The 23871-nt window shown below is 49.6% G+C and overlaps 2 protein-coding genes across 5 annotated transcripts; both read left to right on the forward strand.

Moving 5' to 3' along the window:
• Positions 1 to 620: 620 nt before the first annotated feature.
• Positions 621 to 19649, forward strand: LOC136111103 (uncharacterized). 4 transcript variants are annotated; one of them, XM_065855000.2, is made up of 14 exons: positions 621 to 807; positions 4408 to 4482; positions 4827 to 4876; positions 5791 to 5844; positions 8280 to 8430; positions 9322 to 9404; positions 10834 to 10995; positions 11335 to 11613; positions 12240 to 12397; positions 13681 to 13883; positions 14328 to 14398; positions 14681 to 14842; positions 15786 to 15870; positions 16627 to 19649. In XM_065855000.2, the coding sequence occupies exons 1-14, from the start codon at positions 621 to 623 to the stop codon at positions 16641 to 16643; spliced, it is 1737 nt and encodes a 578-aa protein (XP_065711072.1). In that variant the 3' UTR covers positions 16644 to 19649. The 4 variants fall into 4 exon arrangements, with proteins under 4 accessions (XP_065711072.1, XP_065711071.1, XP_071654426.1 ...); XM_065854999.2 differs by having other exon boundaries at positions 15786 to 15857; XM_071798325.1 differs by lacking the exon at positions 16627 to 19649 and adding an exon at positions 16220 to 16320 and having other exon boundaries at positions 15786 to 15857.
• A 250-nt stretch (positions 19650 to 19899) lies between these two features.
• Positions 19900 to 23049, forward strand: FNDC10 (fibronectin type III domain containing 10). Its single transcript, XM_065855001.2, has one exon. It carries the CDS (start codon positions 20209 to 20211, stop codon positions 20872 to 20874), a length of 666 nt encoding a protein of 221 aa, XP_065711073.1. The 5' UTR covers positions 19900 to 20208; the 3' UTR covers positions 20875 to 23049.
• The last annotated feature ends 822 nt before the right edge of the window (positions 23050 to 23871 follow it).

A 23871-nucleotide genomic window follows, 5' to 3' on the forward strand; every position in this document is an offset into this window, starting at 1 on the left:
TCCTGCCCGCCGCCCCTCCCGGCCCCTCCCGCCGCGGGGGCCGGACTCGCCGCCGCCGCAGCCCGGATGCCGCCGCTTTCCTGGCCCGTTTCCCGGCCCCGGTGCCGCCGCTTCCTCTCGGGGAGCCGCGGGGAGGGGGCACGAGGGGCTTCTCGTCCCGCCGGGTTGTTGTTATTTGTTTTTTTCCGGTCGGTGCTCCAAAGGGGGAGGTGGGAAGAGCCGAAGGCGGCGGTGCCCCCCGCCAGCCCCCCCTGCACTGCAGCACATGGGAAGCAAAAGTTTTCTTCCTCCTCCTGCTCTCTCCTCTCCGCCGGCTCCCCTGGTCCCCTGGCCCGGTTCCCCAGCTGCGCGATGGCTCTGCCGGCACCTCGGCTGCTGCCCCCGGCCCCCGGCGCCGCGCTGCGCTTCTCCGCGATGGCCAACGAGGAGTAAAACGCTGCCGGAGCCTCTTCCGCTTCTCTGAGGGCTTGGAGAAAAAGGAGCGAAGGCGAGACTTGCGATCGCATCTTGCAGAGGGATCTGCGGATTTGTGGAGGAAAAGGGGCTGTTGGGGGGAGAATAATCGGATGCTTTAGCGGCGCCTGGGAGGCAGCGCTACATCGTTTCGCTTCGGCCGCATCATGGGTACCGGGATGTGTTCGAGGCGGCAGAAGGGGCTCCTGCAGACCGGGTTTTGCCTGGTGACTGTGGCGTGTCTGGGCTCGGGAGTTTTCATGTACAACCACTTGCAGCAGAAGGTGCGGAACGCCGAGGCCCTGGCCCAGAAATACAAACAGCAGCAGGAAGCGCTGTCAGCCCAGCTCCAAGGTGAGTGACCCGCTCTGGGGCTGCGGTCGCCTCGGCTGAACTTCCCTCTCTCCCAGCATCACCTGCTGGGGTGCATTTGTGGAGCGAGGTTTGGCTTTTGGCTTTAAAGAGCTCTAAGAAGATGTTGTTGCTTCTTTCCTCCCCCCCTTGCTGTCTAGAATTAGAATAGCTTTGAATCCGAATCGCTGCTCGCAGCGGAGGGGAACAGCGTGTGCTGGATTGGCGAGTTCAGCTGCGTCACATCTATTCCATTTTTTCTCCCTGTAGTTCCTTTTGGCCGTAAAGACTAATCCTATGTCGTTCTAAATGCAAAGCAGTTAAAATGCAAACAAGACTTGGCGAGGCTGGTTGGGCAGGCTCTGAGATGACTCTGTCTGGAGAGTGCACGGGGAGGCAAGGGTTCCTTTAGCAAAGTTTGTCATCGTGTTGTCTACCGCTCATTGCCTTTGCAAGAAAACAAACCTGTCCTCTGCTCAAGAGGCTGATCTGCGACTGGAAAAGTCTTTCCAGCTTGTTTGGGGCTGGAAAGTGCTGCAGCACAGTGTTCTGTAAAAAGGGAGGTGAAGGAAGATTTGGCTTTTCTGAGCCTGTTGACCAGTGCGCAGATCCTCTGGCAAGAGCTGCTGGAACACTGGAGTCGAGCGTCATCTGAATATTCCCCCTTCCTTCTCATTTGTCTTCCTTCCATCAGTGTCACGCTGTGGGGGTCCCTGCGGAGAGGTTTGGTGGGAACCTGCTCTGGTAGCAGTTGTGTGTGTGATGGTGGAGGACGGGTTGGTTCTGGAGTGCCCACAGAATTAATTTTATATGGGCAAAATATTGTTTGCCTGTGGCTCTAGTGACTCGGGGTCAAGAGGCTTGTTTAATGCTTTTTCTTTGAACAAGTGGGTTTAGATTACAGTGTTTAAATCGAGAGCTCTTCCTCAAGGTAGAATCAAATATGGGCTTCATCATGACTTCTGGTGTGTCCAGTGACATTGTTTCTATGGGCTGTATTGCTGGGGAGTTCTGCAGATCTGTGACTCCAACCTATGTGCTTTTTAGGTTTAAATCTCTTTTTGTGGCTCTGTGAGCACTGTTGTGATGCAAATGTAACATTGTGCACATGCTTCTTGTGCCCAGGGCTGTGTATTTCTACCTGTACACTGAGAAAGCGGAGCGTGGTGTGTGTGGTTTGTCCCTCAAGGAAGCACGCTTTAAAAAAACCCAGTCCATCTTGTGAATTGATCTGGTGTGCGTACAGGTTCACTGCTATTACCTTGCGTTTTGTTCCCGTTTTCTACTGTATCACGAGGCAGTCGAACAGCCCCAGCTCCTGATGTGTTGCACAGCCCCAGCCACAGCGATTTCCACCTGCATCCGCGTTCCTGAGATGCGCGGATCAGCAGGGCAGAAGTTGGCCCACGTTCCCTTCTGGTGTGTCAGCATCTCCTGCTTCTCTTGGAGAGAGAGGGGCCGGTTCTTCAGAGAAGATGATGGTTCCTCAGGGAATCCCAGTTTTGGGAACAGCAGGTTCAAGCAAACCACTGAGACAGGCTCATCATACATTTTTCCACCCAAATCGGTTTGAGTGGCAGCGCTGTAGCCTGTTGCTGGGGTTTCTAACCCTCTCAGTCCTCCTGTTCCTAAATTCAGTTGTTGCCGTGGATACGCATTTTATTTTGAGAAGGCACTTACTTGTCCAACAATTTTAGCAGAGGCAAAGCTGCTTTTTGGGTTTGGCTGGTGAGAAGCCTTGCGGGTGGCAGATAGGAGCGATGTTCATGGAAGTCTCGCCGTGCTGTGGTGTCTTGCATTGTATGGCTGTTGTCCTGAAGCGGTGCTCCCTGCGGTGCTTTGGTGCTGAACACAGCAGAGTGGGGAGTCCACACTCCATCCCTGCCCCTGTGCTCACTTGTTGCATGACTTTAATTGCCATATCTTCTGTTTTCTGCCCTCCCAGCTCCCCAAAAGCAGGCTGTGTTATTCTGAGATGCAACTCAGTACTGTTTAACCAGGGCTTCAGGTGTCCCAGCGATCAAGCATTTCCTACCCTTCTTATACTTGAGTACAATATATGGTTAATGCTTCTGGTGGCCTCTGTAAATAAAGCTTGGAAGCAAAGGGCTGGGCCAAGAGTTGGGTGAAAGGGAAGAGGAAAGCGAGCGGAGGAGGGAGCTCGAGCAGAGCCCGAGAGCAAACGAGCCGCCTCTGCTGTGTGAGCGCAGGAGCCAGCGCACACTCCCGGCTCTGCAGCCCGGGGTGAAACGAAACCACATCGACAGAAGAGGAGAAAAACCCAGGGCTGATGGCGGGACAGGGTCGCTCTCCCTTTATGGTGCTCTGAAACTCTCCCTGGCAGATGTTTGTCTTAGTGCTCTGGGGTATAGGAGTCAACCCCTTCACACAATCACCCTGCTTTCCGTGGTTTTTGGAAAGGAGTCTGTGGAAGGAAGGCCTGAGCTGCTCGTCTCTCCCCAAGGCAAGGGATTTCATTGTTTAGCAGCTCAAGTTCTGCATTTTTAGCTCATTTGGCAGCAGGTGATGGTGCTTTAGTGTGGAGTTCTGGCTGAATTCCAGCCTGGGTTTAGACACTGACCACCCTCCATTCTCTCTGGTAATTGCAAATTGTTAAAGACTTCCTGGCTTCCTGTCCTCTGAAGCTCCGCGGTGCTATTTTGGTCTGCTAAGTTGTTGCTGTGTTCCACCACAAAGATGAGCAGAGAGACCACTTCATGCAGCGCTTCAATTGCTGCTTTGTGTGAAGCTGAGCTCACCTTTCCTGGTGAGCTGGAGGAATGACAGGAGAGATCGCAGCTTTTTGTTTTCCTGATCACTGGAGTTTACGTCAGCTGAACTTATTAAAAAAGTGCCAGGACAGCTAGATTTGTATCCTAAATTCTGACTAAACAGCCAATGATACGGAGCTGTTCTTGGAGCCTTTTCTGCATGGTGCTTGCATTTGTGGTTGTGTGTGTGGAATGGAAAAGCCTGGGAATTCCTGGGTATCCCTAATAGTCCCAGCACCTGTGACCGTTCACTGCTGGTGTGAGGTTCCCATCTCATCAAAGACTTGTCCTCTGGTGCTCTGCTAGGGAAAACTGCAAGAAAATGAGATGCTTGTTGCAGAAACGTGGTTGCCCAGAGCTCACAAACCTTTTGGGAAGTGGCTGATGTTTTGAAGATGACGATTTCATTGAACGAGGTTTTCAGCGTGTAGCAAAGCAGCATCCCCAGCATCTTGAGCGTGTAGCTGGGCTGGGGAAGCCCTCGGGGTGACATCTGAGTAGTCTGTTGGGAGAAGTGTTTTTAAAAATGAAGCTGTTGTGAAGCAGGCGCTTGGATGGCTGCAGTGATGGGCTGGCTGCCTACCAGTGTGCTCAGCAAGGGGAAAACCCTTCAGGTTGAAAACAAATATTCCTGCTGTAATGATTTGGAGAATATGGCAGGTAGTGGCCCAGCCCAGGGTAAGCATCTTCACCACGGGATGTCTGCCTGTTGACTAGGGAAGGTAACAAAGAGAAGGAAGGGGATGGTGTGGCTGGTGACAATAGGAATTCCTGACCTAGGACAGAAAATTTCAGGGTTTACCTCATGTTCTCCCTCTTTCTGCTTCCCTAGTGGTGTATGAGCACAGATCCCGGCTGGAACGGTCCTTGCAGAAGGAGAGAGGGGAACACAAGAAGACGAAGGAAGGTGAGTCCGTGGCACGGGGTGACCGGCCAACCTTCAGCCATCCGGGGGGACATGGGGATGATGTACCCAAAGCGTTTTCTGGAAGTCACCAATGCACTTGCCTGTAGGATGGGAAAGGAAGGACGTTTGGGCCAGTCCAGGTGGCTGGAGAGCTGTGATGGAAAATATTCCCATCTTTCTGAGGGCATCGAGTGGAGTCTCCTGCAGCATCTGCATTCCAGCTTGTTGCGTTGCAGCCTTTTGCTCAGCGAGGGGCCGATTTCCTCCTTCCCTCCCCCAAATATAAACCAGATCCTTGTTTAAATTCCAGCTCGTTAAATTGTCTTCTCTTTTCCCATTTCTAGATTTTTTAGTGTACAAGTTAGAAGCTCAGGAAGCTCTCAACAAGGAGAAGGTAGGTGTGGTTTATTCCTCAGCGTGTGTGCGTAATATTGGTGAAGATTTTTCTAGTTCTACCGCAGTCATGGGGCCGGTGCTGCCGTCTGGAAGGCGTGAAAGGCTGAGTGTGTATGGTACGAGATGAACTTTGGCTGACTCCACCTTGCAAGGGTGTTGGTGCCTGAGGATTTACTTGATCTTGGGGAAAATGTTGTGCTGGAGCGATTCTGCTGCTTCTCCTATGTGTGGGAGCAGAGTAGACGACTTGGTCATCAGCTCTTGGTGTGGCAGGGAGTCCTGTCCAGCAGCCTGCAAAGGGAATTGCTGTTTCATGCTACAGAAGATTTCTGGGGAAATTGAATGCAAGGCACACTGCGGGGAATACGGAGAAGCGAGGCTGTGGTGGTAGGGAAAGCACATCCATTGTTTTCTGTCTCCAGGGACTGTCAAATAATTTCCACTGGCCTGTGGGCTTCTCATTTGGCAGAGCAAAGGACTCTCCAGTGGGGGTTAGGATGGGACGCATCCCTGGGTGACAGCCTGCCCCATTCACTTGAAGTTATAAGGCTGGTTTTATTCCTATCTCAGAGCATCTGCTGATGAGATGCTGGAGAAGAGGGGTTGCTTTTAGCCTGCTCACCTGTGGGTGGGTGTCATCTTGTCACAGAAAAGCTCATCTCCATCTGTCCAACCCCTCCAGGGATGGTGACTCCACCACCGCCCTGGGCAGCCTCTTCCAATGCCCCACAGCCCTTTGGGGAAGGAATTGTTCCCAATATCCAATTTAAACCTCCCCTGGTGTGTATGTGTGTGAGAAGGGATGGTGGAAACGTGCTGGTGGTGCGGGGGCCGGGCAGGTGCAGGTGTGTGTCACTCCCTGCTTTAGCTTTTCTGGGATCTAATGGCACTGTTGCATCTTTTCCTTTCCAGCAAGATTCAATGAACAGATACGGGGCCCTCAGCTCCCAGCACAAGATACTGAAGGTAAGGGGGGAGTCTGGTCTCACGTATTCCCCGTCTGCTGCGCTTTAAAGAATGTTTCCTGGAAGAAGAGTCTGTGTTTTCTCTTACCCGGGATGCCCAGGAGAGGCCAAGGGTTTCCTGCCAGCACACAGGGTGTTGATCCATGGTCCTTCCTGACTATTCAGGTTCATGGGAGTTTCCTATTTATTTGGCTGGGCTTTGTATCAGATTACAGCCTTCACCTATCCCTCCTTTCAATGGCAGTCTTTGTGTGGTTTATCACACAGGAGTTCTGTTGTTCAGCGTGTTCTTTTGTGGGTGTGAAAACAGGTCTATTCATTATTAGCCCAAAGGGCAAACTACACAATATATCCCAGTCCATGTAAGCATTTTATAGCTTATCAGATGGTCTACCTAAAACATATCTTGATGTTCAAGTTCGCTTTTGTTAGAGCGATGCAACTGTGGCTGGCCATGGTGGTTTTGGAGTGTTTTTAGACAGAGCATTGGCAGTGAAATGGTGACTCAGTTCTGGGTTGTAGAGAAAGGGCCAGGTTCCAGCAGCCCTGAGCACCGCTGGGCTGTTTCCTGAGCAGGGCTGCACCTCCAGCTGCCTGGCTGTTGGATTCAGACGTCGGGAGAAGGGAAATACAGTTCTGTCTCTTGGGTATTATCCAGCGCTGCGGATTCTGGGAACGCTTGGCAATAGTAACGTTCCCTTTCATAGCAACTGCAGCCTGAGCAGAACGCTCTGGTTTGCCTGTCTCAAGGGGACGGCGAGAGCATTTCATCCTGGCTCCCTTTCTCTTGCTTCCTTTTACTGGAAGGGGGAAATAATCTATTTTTTTAACTACATTTATAGCTGCTGAAAGACAGACCAACCCTTGGGACTGCAGTTTGTTAAATTTCAGTCCCCCCCACCCTGGAAAAGCAGAATTCAGCCCAAGTTCTCATTAGTTATGAGGCTGTGAGTGACACTTGTGTACTGGAGCACAGGCACAAGCCACTTCCCAGCGGCACCGGCTGCCTCGGGAGGAAGGTTTTTGCTGGCAATATCATTAGCGAGGAAGCAGATGTAAAGCTGAACAGAAGCAACGTGCTCTGTTAAACTGCAGGTCCCAAACATGACCAAAGTCTTCCATTAAGCCATTTCAGCATATCTGGTTTTGGTGTTTCTGGCCACTGTTGTCATTCTGATCTGTCCTGAAGTCACCTGTGTCTGATCAACATCTGCAGCTGACGCACCAGGCTGGCTGGGGCTTGACCTGAGCTGATGAGGACTTAAAATTCCTTGAATTGCTTAAGATATCCTTGTTAAAATCAGTTCTCACTTGCTAATGTTGGTGGCTTCTGAGGTGTTATTTATCAAAATGATTTTAGGGATGCAGTTGCTTTGCGGTGCTTCCTGCCTGTGGCTTGGTGACAACTGTAAGTACCTAATGTCTCTGAAAGCCAAGGCAGGAGTCTTTTATTCTCTTTATGTTCCCTCCTGATCTTGTGATGTGATTAACCTGACATCCTTGTCTCTCCTCTTTGTCCTGGCTCTGGGACCCCTCCATACCGATAGCTTTTTCCTCTGCATTGTAGGTGTTTTTGGAGCACAGTTATTTCTTTGCCTTTAGTGGAGGATAATTGCATCGGAGGAGAATGTCCGGGCCACAGATGCTGTGTTTTACTGGGGATAAATGCAATTGTTGGGAGCATTTAGAAGTTTGTTTTTAAAAAAGAAGATAATTTTATGTACGGGAAGGCTGATGGAAATTGCTGCCGGAGTCCTGAGGAGCTATTGTGTGGAAGGGCCAGGGTTCACCTGTGAGCCAGTCAATCTGCTTACTTAATTGGTGTTGACAAACTGAGGGTGGAAAGGACTCTCTGGGTTACCATGGGAACAAAAAAGGAGGTGAATTCTGGTTCAATGGGTCTGAGCAAAAGGATGGCTCGGCATGTTTTGTTCTTGGGCTCGGCGAGAGGGGAGGGGAGAAGAGAACAGCTCTTCAACCCACTTCTATCTGATGAATTCTTGGCCTGCTTTAAATAGTCTGTGGTCTCTTGAGAGTCTTGTTCTTTTGGCATTTGATGCCTGTGAGCCCTGTGTTAATGTGGGGAACGTGGGCTCTCTCCAGTCTGGATGTGTGAGGACATGGTGTCCTTGCAAGAGTTGTCCCCCCTGTCCCAGTGGCTTGGGGTGGAGAGCAAACCGAGCAGAGAGAACCTGATGGTTGAGGTGTCATTGTGTCCTTAGTGACTGGCAATACCTGGCAATACCTCCTGAACCACTGAACACAAAGGGTATTTAATTCTATCTGGGATTTCTAGCTACCTAACTGGAGGAACAAACATTTCTTCTGCCTCTCCAAGCAACTTATTAAACAGAAGCACTTGAGTAGCACTTGGCAGCAGCTAAATTACTCTTCTTCTCCTTGTACTGACTCTTTGTTGCTGCTTTTCATATCCAGAACCAGCATGAAGATGTCAAGAAGCAGCTGCTTGACCTGCAGCTGCAGCACAACAGCTTGAAACTGGAACATCGTAAGACACTGGAGAGCCATAGCCAGAAATACGCTCAGCTGCAGCAGGAGAAGGACAGCGAAGTCACAAACCTGCAGGGTGAGTGTGATCGAGAGCTGGGACAAGAGGCCAGAGGTGGCAGTAGCAGTTTGCTCACTGTCATTTAGTTCGGACCAGCCACCTAAAAGCATTTCCCTTCTTCACTGCTCCAGTGCCCACAGGACCCAACCTCAATGGCAAAGTGTCCTTTTGCAGGGATGAGTGTTATAAGAAAAGATAGACCACTGTAATCAGAAATACCTGTAATCTTCAGCTGAAATCTTGCATGCAGTTCAACCTATGGCAAAGTGATTCTCCTGTTACGGGAAAATTCCCATCCTTGTCCTGGCAGGTACAACTGTATTTGCAGGGAAATCCCAGTGCGTGCTGTTCTAGTGATATTTTAAGAGAGCTTCAGGATCCGAAACAAGGCTGACATTTTTTGACAGTCTTTTTTTTCTTGGATGATACACAATTACGTTCCAGGCGGTGAAATGTAAGTGCATTGTGTGTCTTGTCACTGAAGCACTTAGGAGTGAGCAAAGAGCTTGAAAGGAGCCCAGCCTGGGGGCTGCAAGGCACGAACTTGCTGCTTAACAGCATGGGCATAAATGTGCCCGAGGACCGAGCTGTCCTGTGCTTGGTCTCTCTGTGTGGGTTGTGGGACTTGTTTTGTTTGGTTGTTTGTACCCCCCTTTCAAGAGAAGGTAGTAGGAGGGAACCTCTGTATTAGATCTGCGGTGGGTTCAGGAGGCCTGACGGACCTCTCTTGTATAGTGGTTATTTCTCAGCCTTCTGGTTACCGCAGGTAGGGACAGTGACCACCGCTCTCCCTGCTATTCAGCTGCAATGGGTGAGGGGAATGAAGATGAGCATCTTATTCTGGTCAGGAAGAGAGGTTCTACACTTGCAAAAATAGCCCTGTGAAGTAAATTTCTTCTTCTCTTGCAGATACAGTCTATAAACTCAGAGAAGAGAGCAAGCTCCTGCGCAAGGCCCACCAAGAAGTTCACTCGCAGCTCCTTAATGCCCAGGTAGTCACCAAGGGGGGGTTGGTGGCCACAGGGGGCTGCTGTTCTGCCTTTAACAGATGTGGCAGTGACTTCAGAAAATACACGCAGGTGAAGGGAATTGCAGGTGTCAGAGCAGACACCCGCCAAGACTCCCAGCTGCTCTATCAGCGCCGTGTTCTTCAGTCTGCACCGAGTGTCCCGTCGATGCTCTTGCGTCCTTCTGGCGGTGAAAGTTTAGAGGAGTGATTTGTGTTCTAGACAACGTGTTTGTTTCCCAAGGGGGTTCTAACATGCCTCACAAGCCCAGCCTGCAGCTGCTGTCACATCGCTTGCTCTGCAGGCAGAATGTGGCACGGCGGCATCGAGGGATGTACGCACAGCTCTCTGTGACGGGCTGCACAGCACGGGGCAGGCTGGGCTATAAGGCTGGCCTAAGCTTTAAGGCTGGTCTAAAGCTGCTTCTCCTCTGGGCTGACCCCCTTAATGGGCTTTTGATAGGGACACGTTTTGCTAGGGCTACATCCCGTGAACTGTTCTTGGCTTCCTTTGCCTTTCCTCGTTCCTTTTGTGTTAGCTCTGCTCAGTGGTTTTGTTGCTTTGTATTCTTTTTTCTGTTAAGGTCAAGTTTCAGGGGAAAGAACTGAAATCAACAGACCCTGCTCAGGAATGAATTTCCTGCTAAGCTTCCCTTGCTGCTTGGAAGTTTTCCTATTCTGCCCTGTCCCTAATTTGGTCCATTTCCAGGTACCCTGGCAGGCGTATGAAAAGCTCTCCCTCCTCACTTCCTATAAATAACTGGACTAGGAGTGGGAAGTTTTTCCTGAGCAGCTTTTTCAAGCCCTACTTGTCAGAGTTGGAGATGGAAGAAATAAGCTGCAGTAGAGAATAAACTGTCGCATTTACTTAACAGTTCAGGAGAATCAATTTTCATTTGTGTTGCAAATAAAATGGAATTGTCAAGTAGGATTATGCCAGTTCTTGTCAGCCCCGCTGAGATGAGCACATCCAGGGAGAAATCCCTCGGCAGGAAGATGAGTTGACCTAAGGTCCGTGTGTGTGAGACACAGGAGGAGATGGGGGCACAACTAACAAGACCCAGGATACAATTCTTGCGCAAAGGCAGGAGTTACATCAATAGCTCATGTGCTAAATAGCATTGGCGAAGAACTGGCGTCATGGATCAGCGGTTCCAGGGTAAAAGTATGAAATAAAGTCAGACACGAGACTGGCAAAGGGGGATTACAGAATATTTGTGAAATCAAGAGGGAAAGCTGAAGACTCGCTTGGGCTTGTGGATTATGTCCAGCCTTTCATATGTATATAAAATATGCTTTTGTGACATATTAATTTGTGCTGCACAACTGGCCGTAAAAGAGCGGCTGTTGTCAGCAAGGAGTTGCTCAACCCTGTTGTTGTGTGAGGTTTCTCTGAACCCGTCTCATCCCCTCAGGCCCAGATGGAAGAGTTCAGGCAGCTCAAGGAGGCTCTCCAGAAGATGCCAAGTTTCAAGGGAGGAGGAGGAGGAGCTGGGAAGGGGCAGCAGCCATTCCAAGGGCCAAAGGAGCAGCCCGTGGTCCCAGCCAACAACCAGCTGCAGCTCGTGAGGCAGAAGGTGCGGTGTTCCTGGGTAGGAGGGTTAGAATCACGCAATAGGTTGGGTTGAAGGGACCTTCAGAGCCCATCCAGTGCCACCCCTGCCATGAGCAGGGACATCTTCACCAGCTCAGGTTGCTCAGAGCCCCGTCCAGCCTGGCCTGGGATGTCTCCAGGGATGGTTCATCCACCACCTCTTTGGCCAACCTGGGCCAGGCTCTCACCACCCTCAGCGTAAAAAGAAATTCCTGCAGGTTTGCAGAAATTCTGCAGGGCTTCTCTGGGTTTTCAGCACATGGCTTTGAACTGGAGGAAACTGAGTTTGCTTCTATAGAGCTTGCTGGTTTTGTTGTTGCAGGCTTTTCCAGTCAATCAGGAGAATCGCCCTCTCGGGAACCCGCTGGCATCACAAGTGTCTGGGGTGCAGAAGCCGGCGGACGGCCCCGTGCCGCCAGGACAGAACCCGTACGGTATGGATGGCCCGAGGCCACAGGCCAGCGTGCTCCTCACCCACCCGGCCCCGCTGCCGGACGCCAATTCGCTGCCGGACGCCATGGCAGCCTGGCCAGCGAGACGCGGGGACGGCCACGTCATCCGATTCACCCGCACCATGAACAGCCTACCAAATGGGAACCCAGTGAGTTCTGCACGCTTGCTGCTTGTTTTGTGTAGCCTTTGCTTTCGGAGCTCGGAACTCCGATATCTGCAAGGACACGGATATGTGCGTGACACTTCCCTGATGTGGAAGCTCTCCTGGCTGCTGATTTCAGGTTCCTGTGTGCTCTGAAGAGGGTGGTTTAGTGGCTGTGCTGTGATGAACACGTTTAGGGTTCTTGTTCTGCTCACTTGTTTCCTGGGGTGATTGAGAGTGAGCTTATGGAAAACAAACACCAAAAAAAAGGGCAATAATTGCAGTGTGGTTAGACTATAATTATAGTAACTATTGTAATGGCAACGTGCGGTGGTTGGGTTTGGATTGTTTGTAGAGGTGGTTTTGTTGTTCGTCTTTTCTCGGAGATTCACCTACCCAGGCAAGCTGGGGTCGCACAGCATCCAAATTATTTCCTCTTGGCTGTGTGGAAGGAGAAGAACCTCTCTTATTGCAGGGCAGCTGGACAGGACTATAGATTAGTTCTGGAGCACTTCTGAAGCTGTTGTTCCTCAGTAAAGCATTTTTCTGGCCCATGAGCCTGCCTACCCGCTAGGGAGGTCTGCAGGGATCTGATGAGATGAGGAGCTGCTGTATGTGTGTCTTCTCTACAGGATCTAAAGATGGTGATGCGCATCCAGGTGAAAAGCAACGAGGAGAGCCAGGCTCCTGGATTGTCACCATCTGATCCGAAACAACCCTCTGCGGCAGAAAATCCCCCGGCGCCAGAGAACCACCACTCTACGGGGAGCAAACAGGCGCAAATGCAAAGGTTGGTGACACAAAACTCCTCCTGTACTGGTAGTAAAACTCCCCGCAGCTTGGGACTGTTGCTCACATCAGGCATCCTCAGCACAAAGGGTTCTCCAGAGCTTGGGGTGCACAGGAGAGGGGTCACTTGGAAAGGGCAGAGCTTCAGAGGATGGGGTGAACCTGCCCATTCCGTGCAGGTAACGATGGAGAATTCCTGCAGGATGTTACTGGTGTTGCTGTAGTACCTGGGACTGTAGTCAGGGACCAGCACCCCGGTGTACTGGATGCTCTACAGGCACAGGAGAAGCTTCACTGGCTCAGCAGCACCCACAGTTTGTTTTGCACAAGGAAGAAAATGTCTTTCTGAGGCTGCAATTCATCAAAGTCTGGCCATAATCCAAAAACTGACTCTGAAAATAGCTCTTCCTCATTTAATTTATTTATCCCCTGTGTGTGTCCAGGTTATATCTGCTCAGTTTGCTGGAGCAAACAAGATTTAACTTCTGTTTTATCTGTGGAGGAGTCTTCTGGATTTCATTCTAAATTCAGCCTGGTCCTACCCATTCTTCTCAGCCATTTGTTCACTTCACCAGTAACCTTTCCAGGTCAAAGATTGTGCTTTAAAGGGCGATGTCCTCCCCATAGTGGTTTGACAGATAGATGTGGGCACACAGACTGTTCTGCCTTTCTACAGGGAGGGACTTGGGTGGGTGTAACCGCAGGTGAGGGTTGTGATGGCAGAACAGCCTTTCCTCAGCTGTGCAGAGCCCAGAGGGGATGCAGCAAATACAAATATTGCATTTGTTTGGCCTCTGATTTCTGCAAGGGCAGAGATCACGGTATGTTTGGGGTGCTTTTCTTTGCCTGGATCTATCATCAAGAAATCACTGAGCAGCTGTTGGCTGTTGTTTACCTGGTGTGAGGTTTGTGATAAGGACATAAACCAAGTTTCTCCAGAAGGTGTCAGTGCCAAAACCAACACCAAATGGCAGCAGGGTACGAAAGAGGCCGTGCATCCAGTGCCAGCAACTGTTGCTCTGGGTGGCTGAGACCAGCGAATTCCAGATGAGCCCTTGATGGCCAGTTTGCATTTTGATGGCTTTGTAGTGGGGAAATCTGAGCTGAAGGCTGGGTTATGATTTTTCTTACTGAAAGTTCTGTGCAGTGGTAGTTAAATTAGGACAAACTTCTGCATGTGTCGGAGATTTCCACCCCCCGCTTGCCGTTATGAAATTACATTATGAAATATCTCTTGATACGCTGAGGCAGGGGGTTCTGTTTTGTTTGTCGCCCTTGTCACAGCTGGAAAGACATAGTGAACAAAGCGAACACGCAGATGGATGAAGAACAAGCACCCAGTTACCCAAAGAACCTTCATTTTGATCCCAAGCAAGAGATGCAGAACAGCAGCCCCCAGCCACCCCACCAGAAGAGAGGGGAAGAGCATCAAACAGCCCATCAGGGGGGCAAGAAGGAAAGGACAGATGATGAGGAACTCGAAATGGGTACGGTTTCCCTAATTTATGCTGTACACAACTAATTTATTGCTAATCAAGGTGGGGAGCAAGAAAAGCTTTCTACTCGTGTTAAAGAAAAACCTTACAGCTCTTGGAAAGTCATTGTGCTTTCGTTGCCCTTGGCTGGGTGTCATTCATAACTGATGGACCTGCTCCAGCACGTGTTTATGCCCCAGCCCTGGGGACAAGGAAGCAGTTTGGGCAGCTGGAGGAGTGGGGTGTAGTGCAACTTTGCCCTGAACTCGTGCAAATCACACTGAAGGAGCATTCCTCTGAAAATATATGTATGTTGTCTGCTTCAAGCTGCAGGCAGGTCGAGATGACTCTCTGCTTGGCATCGAGTTAATGCAGCTGCTCCCCAGCACTGGGAATCTTAGCTGGTGATACCGACTTCTAAGAGAGTACACTGATAACTGTTCCTTTTCCTTCCAGATGCAGGAGTGATTGAGAGAGAGGAGAATTTCCATTCTCAGAAGAAAGAGACTGTGGTGCAGGAACCACTGGTAAGTAACGCTGTCATCTGGATGCAGCCCTGGCCCTGGATAAGAATCCAGTTGTCCCATGTAAGTCGATGCTTTCCCCGAAGTTTCTATAACACACAACTCCAAACTCCTTGGTTCTGGAGGGATTCAGAGGGATAACGAAGATGGGGTTTTGTTTTTAGAAGCTCTGATGTGCTTGGAGAGGTGTGGCTGAAGTGCCACAAGCCAGCACTTGCTGTGAAGACAGTAAGTCCCCCAAAGGGCTGCCCTGCCTGGTGTTCACAGGAGGCTTTTCTTGTCCAGATGCCAGATGATGCTGCAGATCCTGCCCAGGATCCCAATAACCAAGGGGAGGATGAGTTTGAAGAAGCTGAGCTGGAGAGACCTGACTTTGAAGAGAAAGCGGGAGATTTGGAGAAGATCAGGGAGCCCAGCGTGCAAGAGTCCATGGAGAAGCCACTGAAGGTGACTGAGCTGAGGACAACCAGCTGGGGAGACATACCCAGCTGAGGATGAGGGGAGGCAGAGAGCTTAAGGACTCAAAGGAACACATCGTGTTTCTGGATGGATCCATAATCCCACTGCAAGGATGTGGCAGGCAGGAGAAACATCTGAGGATCGGTGGCTCAGTACCAAAACTCATTCTGGCCCTGCACTGGTTGAAGTCAACCCTGGCATGTGCAGCACCTACGTGGCTGGAGAGACCTTGAACAGGAGATGGCTCCTGTGCTGTGTCTTGTCAAACACTTGAGACACCAAAACCAGAGATAACAATAGAGATTTGATGCTCGGGGTCTGGTCAGTGCAGCCATCGCTGTTCCTGGGCTGGGTGTGCAGCAGGAACCACACGCGAGAGCTTTGCCTCCTGCTTGCAGATGGAATCCATTTATTTTGCGAAGTGCTCCTTGCTGTCTGAAGCCAGCCTCTGCGGCAGGGAAATGTTAGCTTGTTTTGACAAGCAGCCTGAGTGGTGCTTGTTTTAAAAAGCAGTGTTTTATCTGTCAGGCTCTAAAATCATGATTAATAGTGAGGTTTAAAAAAAAAATAAATCCAAGCCAATAAAATCAAAGAAGAAAGAGATGCTGGCACCAGCAGAGCAACATCTCCTTAAGATTAGTGAAAATGTGGAAAGAATTAGTGACATAAATACCTGACTTTGAGATAGGGCTGTGCTGTGCTCCCTAAAGCTTTACCCTAAATAATGTGTAGGTTCCCTGCAGTCCTGGGACTTGATGCAGCAGCAGTGTGGAGTTTGGGTTGCCTCTTTGTCTCTGCCACCCCTGATGCCTCATCTGTAGCCCAGTCTTCCAGACATTGGGCTCTAATGCATGAGAGCTGGATCTCTGGCAGGGAATGGCGTGGTCTGGGATGCTGTCAACTGTCTCTGACTTTTTCCTCTGTTTTTCAGGATGCTGGAGGACCTGCCAAGCCCAGGGAAGAGCCACTAGATGACTACCAAGACGATCAGGAGCAAGAAATTGTACGACACCAAGGTTCTTCCTCTTTCTCTCTCTGGTGCGGTTGTTGCCTGGGTGTGTTGGTAGTGGGGAGATAAGTAGGACTCAGCTTTTAGGAAACCAGATGTGAGTGTCCTGGGTCCAGCCTGCGTCTGGGGAGAACTACAGAGGGGTCATCGCGTTCCAGGCAGCAGGTCAAACAAAAGTATGGGTGGTAGAAGAATGTGACGTCCCACTCCTGAGACAAGAGGTGGGAGGTGGTGGATTGGTTGGGTCAGAGTTGCCAGGAAGCAACTGCTCCTCTGTTTGGCTGAAAACTGGGATTATTGCTGCATCTCGGAGCCTCGGGGCTACAGTAGTCAGTGACAAGTTGGCGTTCCTCTAGGAGAAAGATTGGAGGCCACCAAAGCTTGAGACCCTGAGTGTTAGAGACCATCACCCTGCTGCCTTCTGGTTCACATAGAGAGAAATGAAGGATTCTTTTCCAGTCTTGTTCATCCCCTCCTTGCTCTTTGTGAGTGACTGCTGCTGGCTTTTTCTGTAGTTTCAACCTGATTACTGACGAGCTGAGGGTCTGGGCTGCCTGCTGGGAATGGAGCGGGTAGGGAAACCAGGGGTGGGCAGAGCAAGGTTGGTGTCAGGAGTTATCCTTGCCCTGTGTAGAATATATATATGTAGAACACAGTTATACTCAGAAGCAGCATGGTTTGCTGCTAGTTTAGGATCTCCTTTGCCAGGCCTTGCTGATTTTCTTTATTTCCCCCCCTTCCTGGCTGTTCCCTCTGCACCCAGGAGGATCATGGAGGTGAGGTGGATGACAACGATGACCTGGAAGTTGTCCAAGACCAGAAGGACCACGCAGGCGTGCAGGGCAATGGCAAGAAGGAGGACTACTACTGAAAGATGCTGGAGGAGAATGGAATACGCGAGGAACAAGGGGATGGCAGCTCCTCCTGGGAACTGGCTCCTGATTAAACACTGCCCAGGACAAAGGCAGGAGGAGACAATCGTCCTCACATGCGCTGAGCACAGTGTTTGCAGACGTGTGTTACATCTACGTGTGTGGGGCCGTTGCTGCCTCCGCGGTGAACAGCATGGAAGTGCTCTCAGACTGTAGGAATTATTTTTATCCTGCTGCTTCTCTTAAAGCATTTTTTGACTTATTGTGTTCTTTACCCTCTTGTTTTCCCTATCCCCTCCCAAGCTGGAGAGTTTTGGGGTTTTTACCCCCTGTGCAGCAGAGGGGTGCTGAACTGACCCCGGGACTTGCTCGACTGATTGCTGGTACAAAGGAATCCGTCTTCGTAAAATATTTTGCTCAGTAGTGTTTCTTCAAGACATCCTTTGCTCTCATCAGGGTCAGGTGGAGAGGAAGTTCCCTGCTGCTTGTGCGGAGCAACGCAAGGGTGATGGCCAACCTGAGCACCAGCAGAAGCAACCGTGTGCGTATGAACGGCTGGATCCTCTCTCTGGTGCAGAGACCTTTCCAGTGATGCAGAGTGACCCACTAAGGAGCTCACGACAACACTAAATGAGGTTTAAGATATCCAAAATGACTTGGAGTGGTCAATGCTGCGTTAGTGCTTTATAATACCAACCTTACTGCGTGGTGCGATCCATCCCGGCCTCCATGGTCTGCTATAAATAGCACGTTCAGAATAGATTAGCTGGAGCTGCAGTTATCGGTTCAGATGCGTCCTGATCAAAATGCCTCCGATTCTCAGCTGGGCTGGTGAGTTGTTGTTGTTGTTGTTGTTGTTTTATGGTTTAGCACAGGATCGATGACCAACACAGTCTGTGTGCCCAAGCTGCCCCCGTGAGATACGTAGTTACAGCAATTTGTCTGCTGAATTTCGTTCGCTGCTCTTCCTTCCCTGGTTCTCTCAGGCTGTGACTGTCAGAGCGCTCGAGCTCAGACCTTCCTGGAAATGATTCAAGTGCTGGAAATAGAACCCGAGTGGGGGTGAGGCTGCATGCTGATTCAGAGAGGCTGCAGGAGCTGAATTAGGAGGCAAGTTCTCTGCTTTTGCATGTCTAGGATGAGTAATCCTCAAAGTTATGACTTGGAGGGAGCTGTAGCAACTCAGCCCTAAATGTAAAGCTCCCTGGGAGCAGAATGCTTTAGCAACCGTATGTTGTGTGCTGCCCGTAGCTGAGAGCTGAGCATCTCTGCTCTGGGGATTGTCTGCCCTGGCTGTGTCAAGACTAAAATTAGCAGAATGTTGCATAAATTGCTAGCCACGGGTGCTTAGTGTTTCCTCATCCAGCCTATAGCAAGTTGCCTCCATTTTAATACTGGTTCACTGTTGCCTCTAACTGGAGATGAAACCAGGAGGCAATAAACCCAGTGGAAGAGAACCAGAAAAGCAAAGTGTTGGGTCTGTCTGAAAGCCTGTAAAGTGATATATGGGATGTCACTGGGTTTGATACGCTTTGCGTAAAGCAAATAGTGTTTTGCCCGAGCAGTGAACTGCTGGAGCGATACACACCGCAAGTCCAGGCTGAGCTTTATTGCAGACTGGGGCACAGAAGAAGCTTTTAAGAAACAGCTGGATTACTCAGAGAGCAAACAATGAGACAAAGTGTTTGTGTGAAGCCAGTGCTGGCAGACTGACCAAGCCAAAGCATGTGGGTTTTGCTTGTCTCTTGCATAAATAACTGTATTTTGCTTAGAGACATGGTGCAAGGCCAAAGGACGTCGTGCAGGGTAAGGTGTAGTTAACCTGTAGTGCTGTTACAGATTTTTTTGATGGGTCGCTCTTTATTTTCCTTTGGACTCCAGCAAGATGATGTTTATTAATTTCTGTAAACAAATACATTTCCAGGGTTCACAAGATGTCAAAGCATTAAGTGGTTTGGCTACATCTTTAGCCAGATGATGAGAATTAATAGCACATTCTCTGCCCTTACAAATAAAGGCATGGATGAGGAAAACATATGCCTATCCATTAGTTAAATGAAATCTCTGTTTAATGAAGCCTACTTCTCTGTAATCCACTTCTTCCTTGGAAACCTGTTTAGGATTATTAGGCTCATTCATTTACATGGGATTTTTCAGGGGTTAAAATGTGACAATCTAATAGGAGTTTAATGAGATGTTTTCTCTCAGACATCTGAAGTAGTTGCATGTACTGTAGATGTGAACTGTCTGCATGTCCCCCACCCAACCATCTCCTGCCCACCCCCGTTTCTCAGAAAGGGCTGTCGGATCTTCAGTTTTCCATCCTGGCTGAAACTTCCACAGGTAAGTTCACCTCGGCCACCCACAAGTGCCTTCAGCAGCACAGCACCTCCTGTTCTGATACCCAAGTGATTTCCAAGGAGAGCAGCCATTGCTACAACTTTAGCATCCTTTTCTATGCCAATCCTGGTCTTTTTCATCGATTCCCATTGATACTGCTTGTTACCAAAAGAGAGTTCTGGCAACTTTCTCCCTCTCCCCGACATTAAATTGGGTTAAAAACTAGATGGGGAAATAGCTTATGAAATAATACATATTGTGAAATTATGTTTAAAGGTTTTCTTAAGAAACCATATTAATAAAAGACAAGTCTTTCAGACACAAAAAGGTCTCCTGATATGAGACCATTTGGCCATGTTGCTGTTCAACGCATCAGAAAAACAGAACTATTTAAACAAGTTCCACATTGCTGCAAATTCTACTTTGTATATATATGGGTTATACCTTCAATGAAGTCCAAGGTGTATGATTTGGGTTTGTTGTTTTGTTTAGGTTATGAAATAAAAGTAGGCTTCAGAATCTTATTTTTGTTATATATTAAACTTACGTAAGACAATAAATACTTTTAAATAAACTTATGTTGTAATCTGTAGCTCTTGTCTTTCCAAATAGGTAACACAGTAAAGAAAAACTACACCAATGTGTTTGGGCAAGTTTCTGGGGTTTTTAACCAAGTAACACGATAATTGTTCTACAAGTTGAATATAAACAAATGTTTGTGTCTACTATAAAAACTGGAACCGCACACTGTGTAAAACATTATCCAAACACCAAGAAACCGCATTTTTTGTGTGAAATGAAAGCTGCAGCTCAGAAAAGGCAGGGGTTAAAGCATTTTTTTCCATTTAAACTGTCCAAAGCACCCTCAAACGCGGTTGAGGACGCGGCCGCCCCCGCAGCGCAGGCACGGCGGGGTCGGGGCCGCCCGCTGCTGCGTGGCCACGGGTTCGCGTCCTGCGTGCGGCTGCCCAGCGCGGCGGGTGCTCCGCAGCCCAGCGAGAGTTAACGGCGGAGCCGCCTCTCCATTGGCGGCCGGCGGAGCGGCTGCGGTGCCCGCGTTTATAACCGCCGGCCGGGACGCCGCAGCCCCTCCGCCGGCACCGCGGGCTCGGCTCCATGCCGCGGCGGCCGGCATGCCCAGCCTGCTGCCGCCCTTCCTCGCCCTGCTCTGCTTCGGGCCGCCGGCGCCCGCCCTGAGGGCTCCGCGCCGGGTCGAGCCGGGGCCCGAGGCGGCGGAGGAGCCGTGGTGCCCGTACAAGGTGGCGGCGGCGGAGGGCGCGGCGAACGGGCGGCTCTGCTTCCGCACGCCGGCCCGCGGCTTCCAGTGCGCGGCTCGCTCCTGCCGCGCCCACCGCTCCCCGGGCGGCGCGTTCGTGGCCAACGTCCTGCGCAACGGCAGCGTGCTGCTGCAGTGGGGGCTGCTGCACTGGGGGCCGCCGCGCCCCTCCGCCGGCCTCCGCGGCTTCGCGCTCAACTGCTCCTGGGACGGCACCTACACGCGTTTCCCCTGCGACAGCGTGGAGCTGGGCGCCGCCTGTCGCGACTACCTGCTGCCCGAGGCGCACGGCAGCGTCCGCTACCGCCTGTGCCTGCAGCCGCGCTACGCGCCGCCGCGCCCGGCGCCGCCCGCGCAGTGCGTGGAGTTCCGCGTGGAACCGGCCGCCATGCGGGACATCGTCGTCGCCATGACGGCCGTGGGGGGCTCCATCTGCGTCATGCTCGTCTTCATCTGCCTCCTGGTCGCCTACATCACCGAGAACCTCATGAGCCCGGCCCTGGCCGCTCCGCGCCGCGCTTAAGCTCCCGCGCTGCCCGGGCGGGGAGGATGCTCCGGCCGCCGGCCCGGGATGCAGCGGCTGCCGGTTCTGCCGGTTCTCTCGACAAACCGCTTCTCGCAGCACCCGGCACCGTCTTTCCGGCTCTTTCAGGGGAGAGGTTTATCTCTTTTTCAGGTTTTCCAAACTGTTCTGGCAGCGGTTCGGCCTCGTTTGAAGCGTTGGGTGTCCTGGGTTTGCTTTTCCCAAACTTCCCAGGATTTTTTATTCTTTTTCTCAGTATTTGGAGCTCTGCCTCCTAGGGTGGCTTTTCAGCGTGAGCCATGCGTGGTTACTGATCTCATGGGATCTCTAGTGGATTAAAAGTAAATAATGGCAAAGGTCCACAAGTGCCAGGAAAATGTCTGTTTTTAAAAGCAAGTGACAGATCTTACAGAGGCCTGTTTGAGAAGACTCTCCAGAACACCCCTATTTTAAGCCTATGCCTAATCATCTTGCTCTTAGACAATGCTTGAATTTTTTCCTGGGGGGAAATGTTGTTTAAAGTCTATGAGAACGGACCAGTGGAACCGCAAGACCTGTAGCTAAGTGTATGTTGATCCAAAGCCCACCTAAATCTTGTGACTTAAGTGGGTTTTGTATCGTGCCTTATGCCGTTTACAGATTCCTGGACCCAGACTGGCCACTGTCCAAAACAACAGGGGTTTCCTGGTCCGCTCGAGTGACCATCAGCATCCTACGCCGGTTAAACTTGCTTTTTTCTCCCTTTAGAACTGTCTTATCGGTAGTTTCCACAAAGAGCAATGCTATAGGGACTAACTTAGTTTCAGAATTCCCTTTTGTCGTGCAAGTATGAACTGATCCTTAATTAAAAAATAAGTACGATGTAAATGAGCACCACCACTGCCCTCTGAAGTCTTATCCTTTAGGAATGCTGTGTGCAGCTACACGGAGGGAAATGCATCTTAAACACAGTTCACTAATGTTGTAGCTGAGTGTTTTGAGCATAGGAACACTCCTCGTAACTGCTCACTCTATGCTGTAGTAAGTCAGGTTTTAGCCATATTCTAGTATTAATTCTATTGTGCCTTAGTGCTGCGAATTTGTTCCATTTATATTGGTGTATCTGTCCTGTAGTCCTCATAGACAACTGTATCTTCCCTGGTGTTTTTGTCTCTGAACTAGTGGTTGTTGCTTTGTTTGTTCAGTTGGTTTTTTAAACAAACTTAGGTTGATCCTTACTTGAACTTTAGTATAGACACAAAATAGAGTCAGTTACCACCTGAGAGGTATTTACCTAGTGAGCTAGTTCTTATTTAGTGTTGTTTGTAGGTAGTTGACTGCTGTAACAGAAAAGTCACTTTTTCTCACTTAAACTGAGCACCTAAAGCAAAAGTAGGGGAACAGCTGTTCCGCAAAGGGGCATCGTTATTAAAATATGTCTGTCATTTGTGATCTGTTTGTGTAAATGTTTATCACTGATGAATGACCCGGATGTTTGTAGAAGTAGTTTGTGAAGTATAAACTTGTAGTAGAGGGTAAATATAGAAAGCATATCAAATCCTTAATAAAATAGAGTATTTGTACCAACCATAATCCCTTCAGTTATTTGAAAGTGGCCGAGAAACCGAAGGTCTGTATTTCTTCAGGCAGAAATACCTTTTATTCTTGCTGTGTTTCCTTTCTCACGTGCAGCTGACTCTAAATGTAAGTGTTCTCTTTTGATCAGCTCGCCTGTGTACCCGATTTCAGCGGCCTGACCATATCTAGCACCACAGCAACAGAAGGATGGTGTCATTCATTGCTACTGAAGGACCATGTCATAAGTTTTCTTGGTTTTAAACCCCTAAGGAGATTGACTGCTCGAAGAAAATGTGACCAGTTTTTAAGAACAGTATGAAATATTGTACCTAGTGGTTTAGTTCGGTGAATTTAAACGCAGAGGAAATTTGGGTCAAAGGTGTTTTCAAGGTTTCCCATCAGTGTTTCCTGTAGCCATTCTGCACAGGACTGTTGGAGTGGTGCTGATTCTGTACATCTCTGTCAGCTTCTGTCAACCAGTGTTACCGTTTTGTTCTTCATCTCGTCGTGAATCGCCAGATGTGAAAATTAAATGTATAAATAATGAGCCCTGTACCACTTTGGCATTGACCTTAATAAATTAAGAGAATAATGACATTAAAACTATTAATTCTGGTAGCCAAGTGTCTTTGGTTTTGAATATAAATGATCCCTGTTTGACCTTTGAATGAGCTGCCCTGAGCTCCTAAATCCATCTTTGTCTACCAATTGAAGCGATTTTGTGTGCAGCCAGCACTGTTCATTGCAGTAACGCTGATGTAAGTCTGAGGAAACGGAGCACCGGATGGAATTTACAGTTTTGTATGTGACGATCTTCAATAAGACACCTCCGTGGGCATTGATGGGATACAGCTACCTGCTAAGCAGCACCTAGGAGATGTTATTGGTAGTCATCTCACATCTTCATGCCTCTGTGTCTCTGGATTGCATTGCAACACCGTGCTGGGCTGAGAGCAAAATATGTAGAACAAAAATGATAGTCCCAATGGAGGAAATTCTGTAGTTCTCTAAATGACTATTCTGATCAGTTTGACTCCCCCAAGCCGTTGTGAGAATGCACAGTTAAAGAAACATTTACCACTCTTTGCAGCAATTCCCAAAAGATGCAGAGCACCTTGTGGAGTTATAATCAATCCTGGCCTGTCCAGGCAGCAATAAAGGAGAGGCAGGACGCTGATTTATAACTGCCAAGAAGCTGGCTGTTGTGTACCTAATGCTTTGGGAAAAAGTGGAAATAGCTTCTAAGGCAACTATACATTCTATTACAAGACAAGTACCTGGGAATTAACCATATGGTACATGGTCCTGTGTTTATCTGGTGATTTCCAGGACAAATATCGAGCCATAACCTTTTCTGCAGGATTAAAATGAAGAGTGATATGCTTGTTAACCAGCTTTTAAAATTCTTTTCCTTGCCCTGTGCTAAATGTGAGGAAAATA

The sequence above is a fragment of the Patagioenas fasciata genome, chromosome 23, assembly GCF_037038585.1.
Source record: "Patagioenas fasciata isolate bPatFas1 chromosome 23, bPatFas1.hap1, whole genome shotgun sequence".
Classification (NCBI taxonomy): Eukaryota; Metazoa; Chordata; class Aves; order Columbiformes; family Columbidae; genus Patagioenas; species Patagioenas fasciata.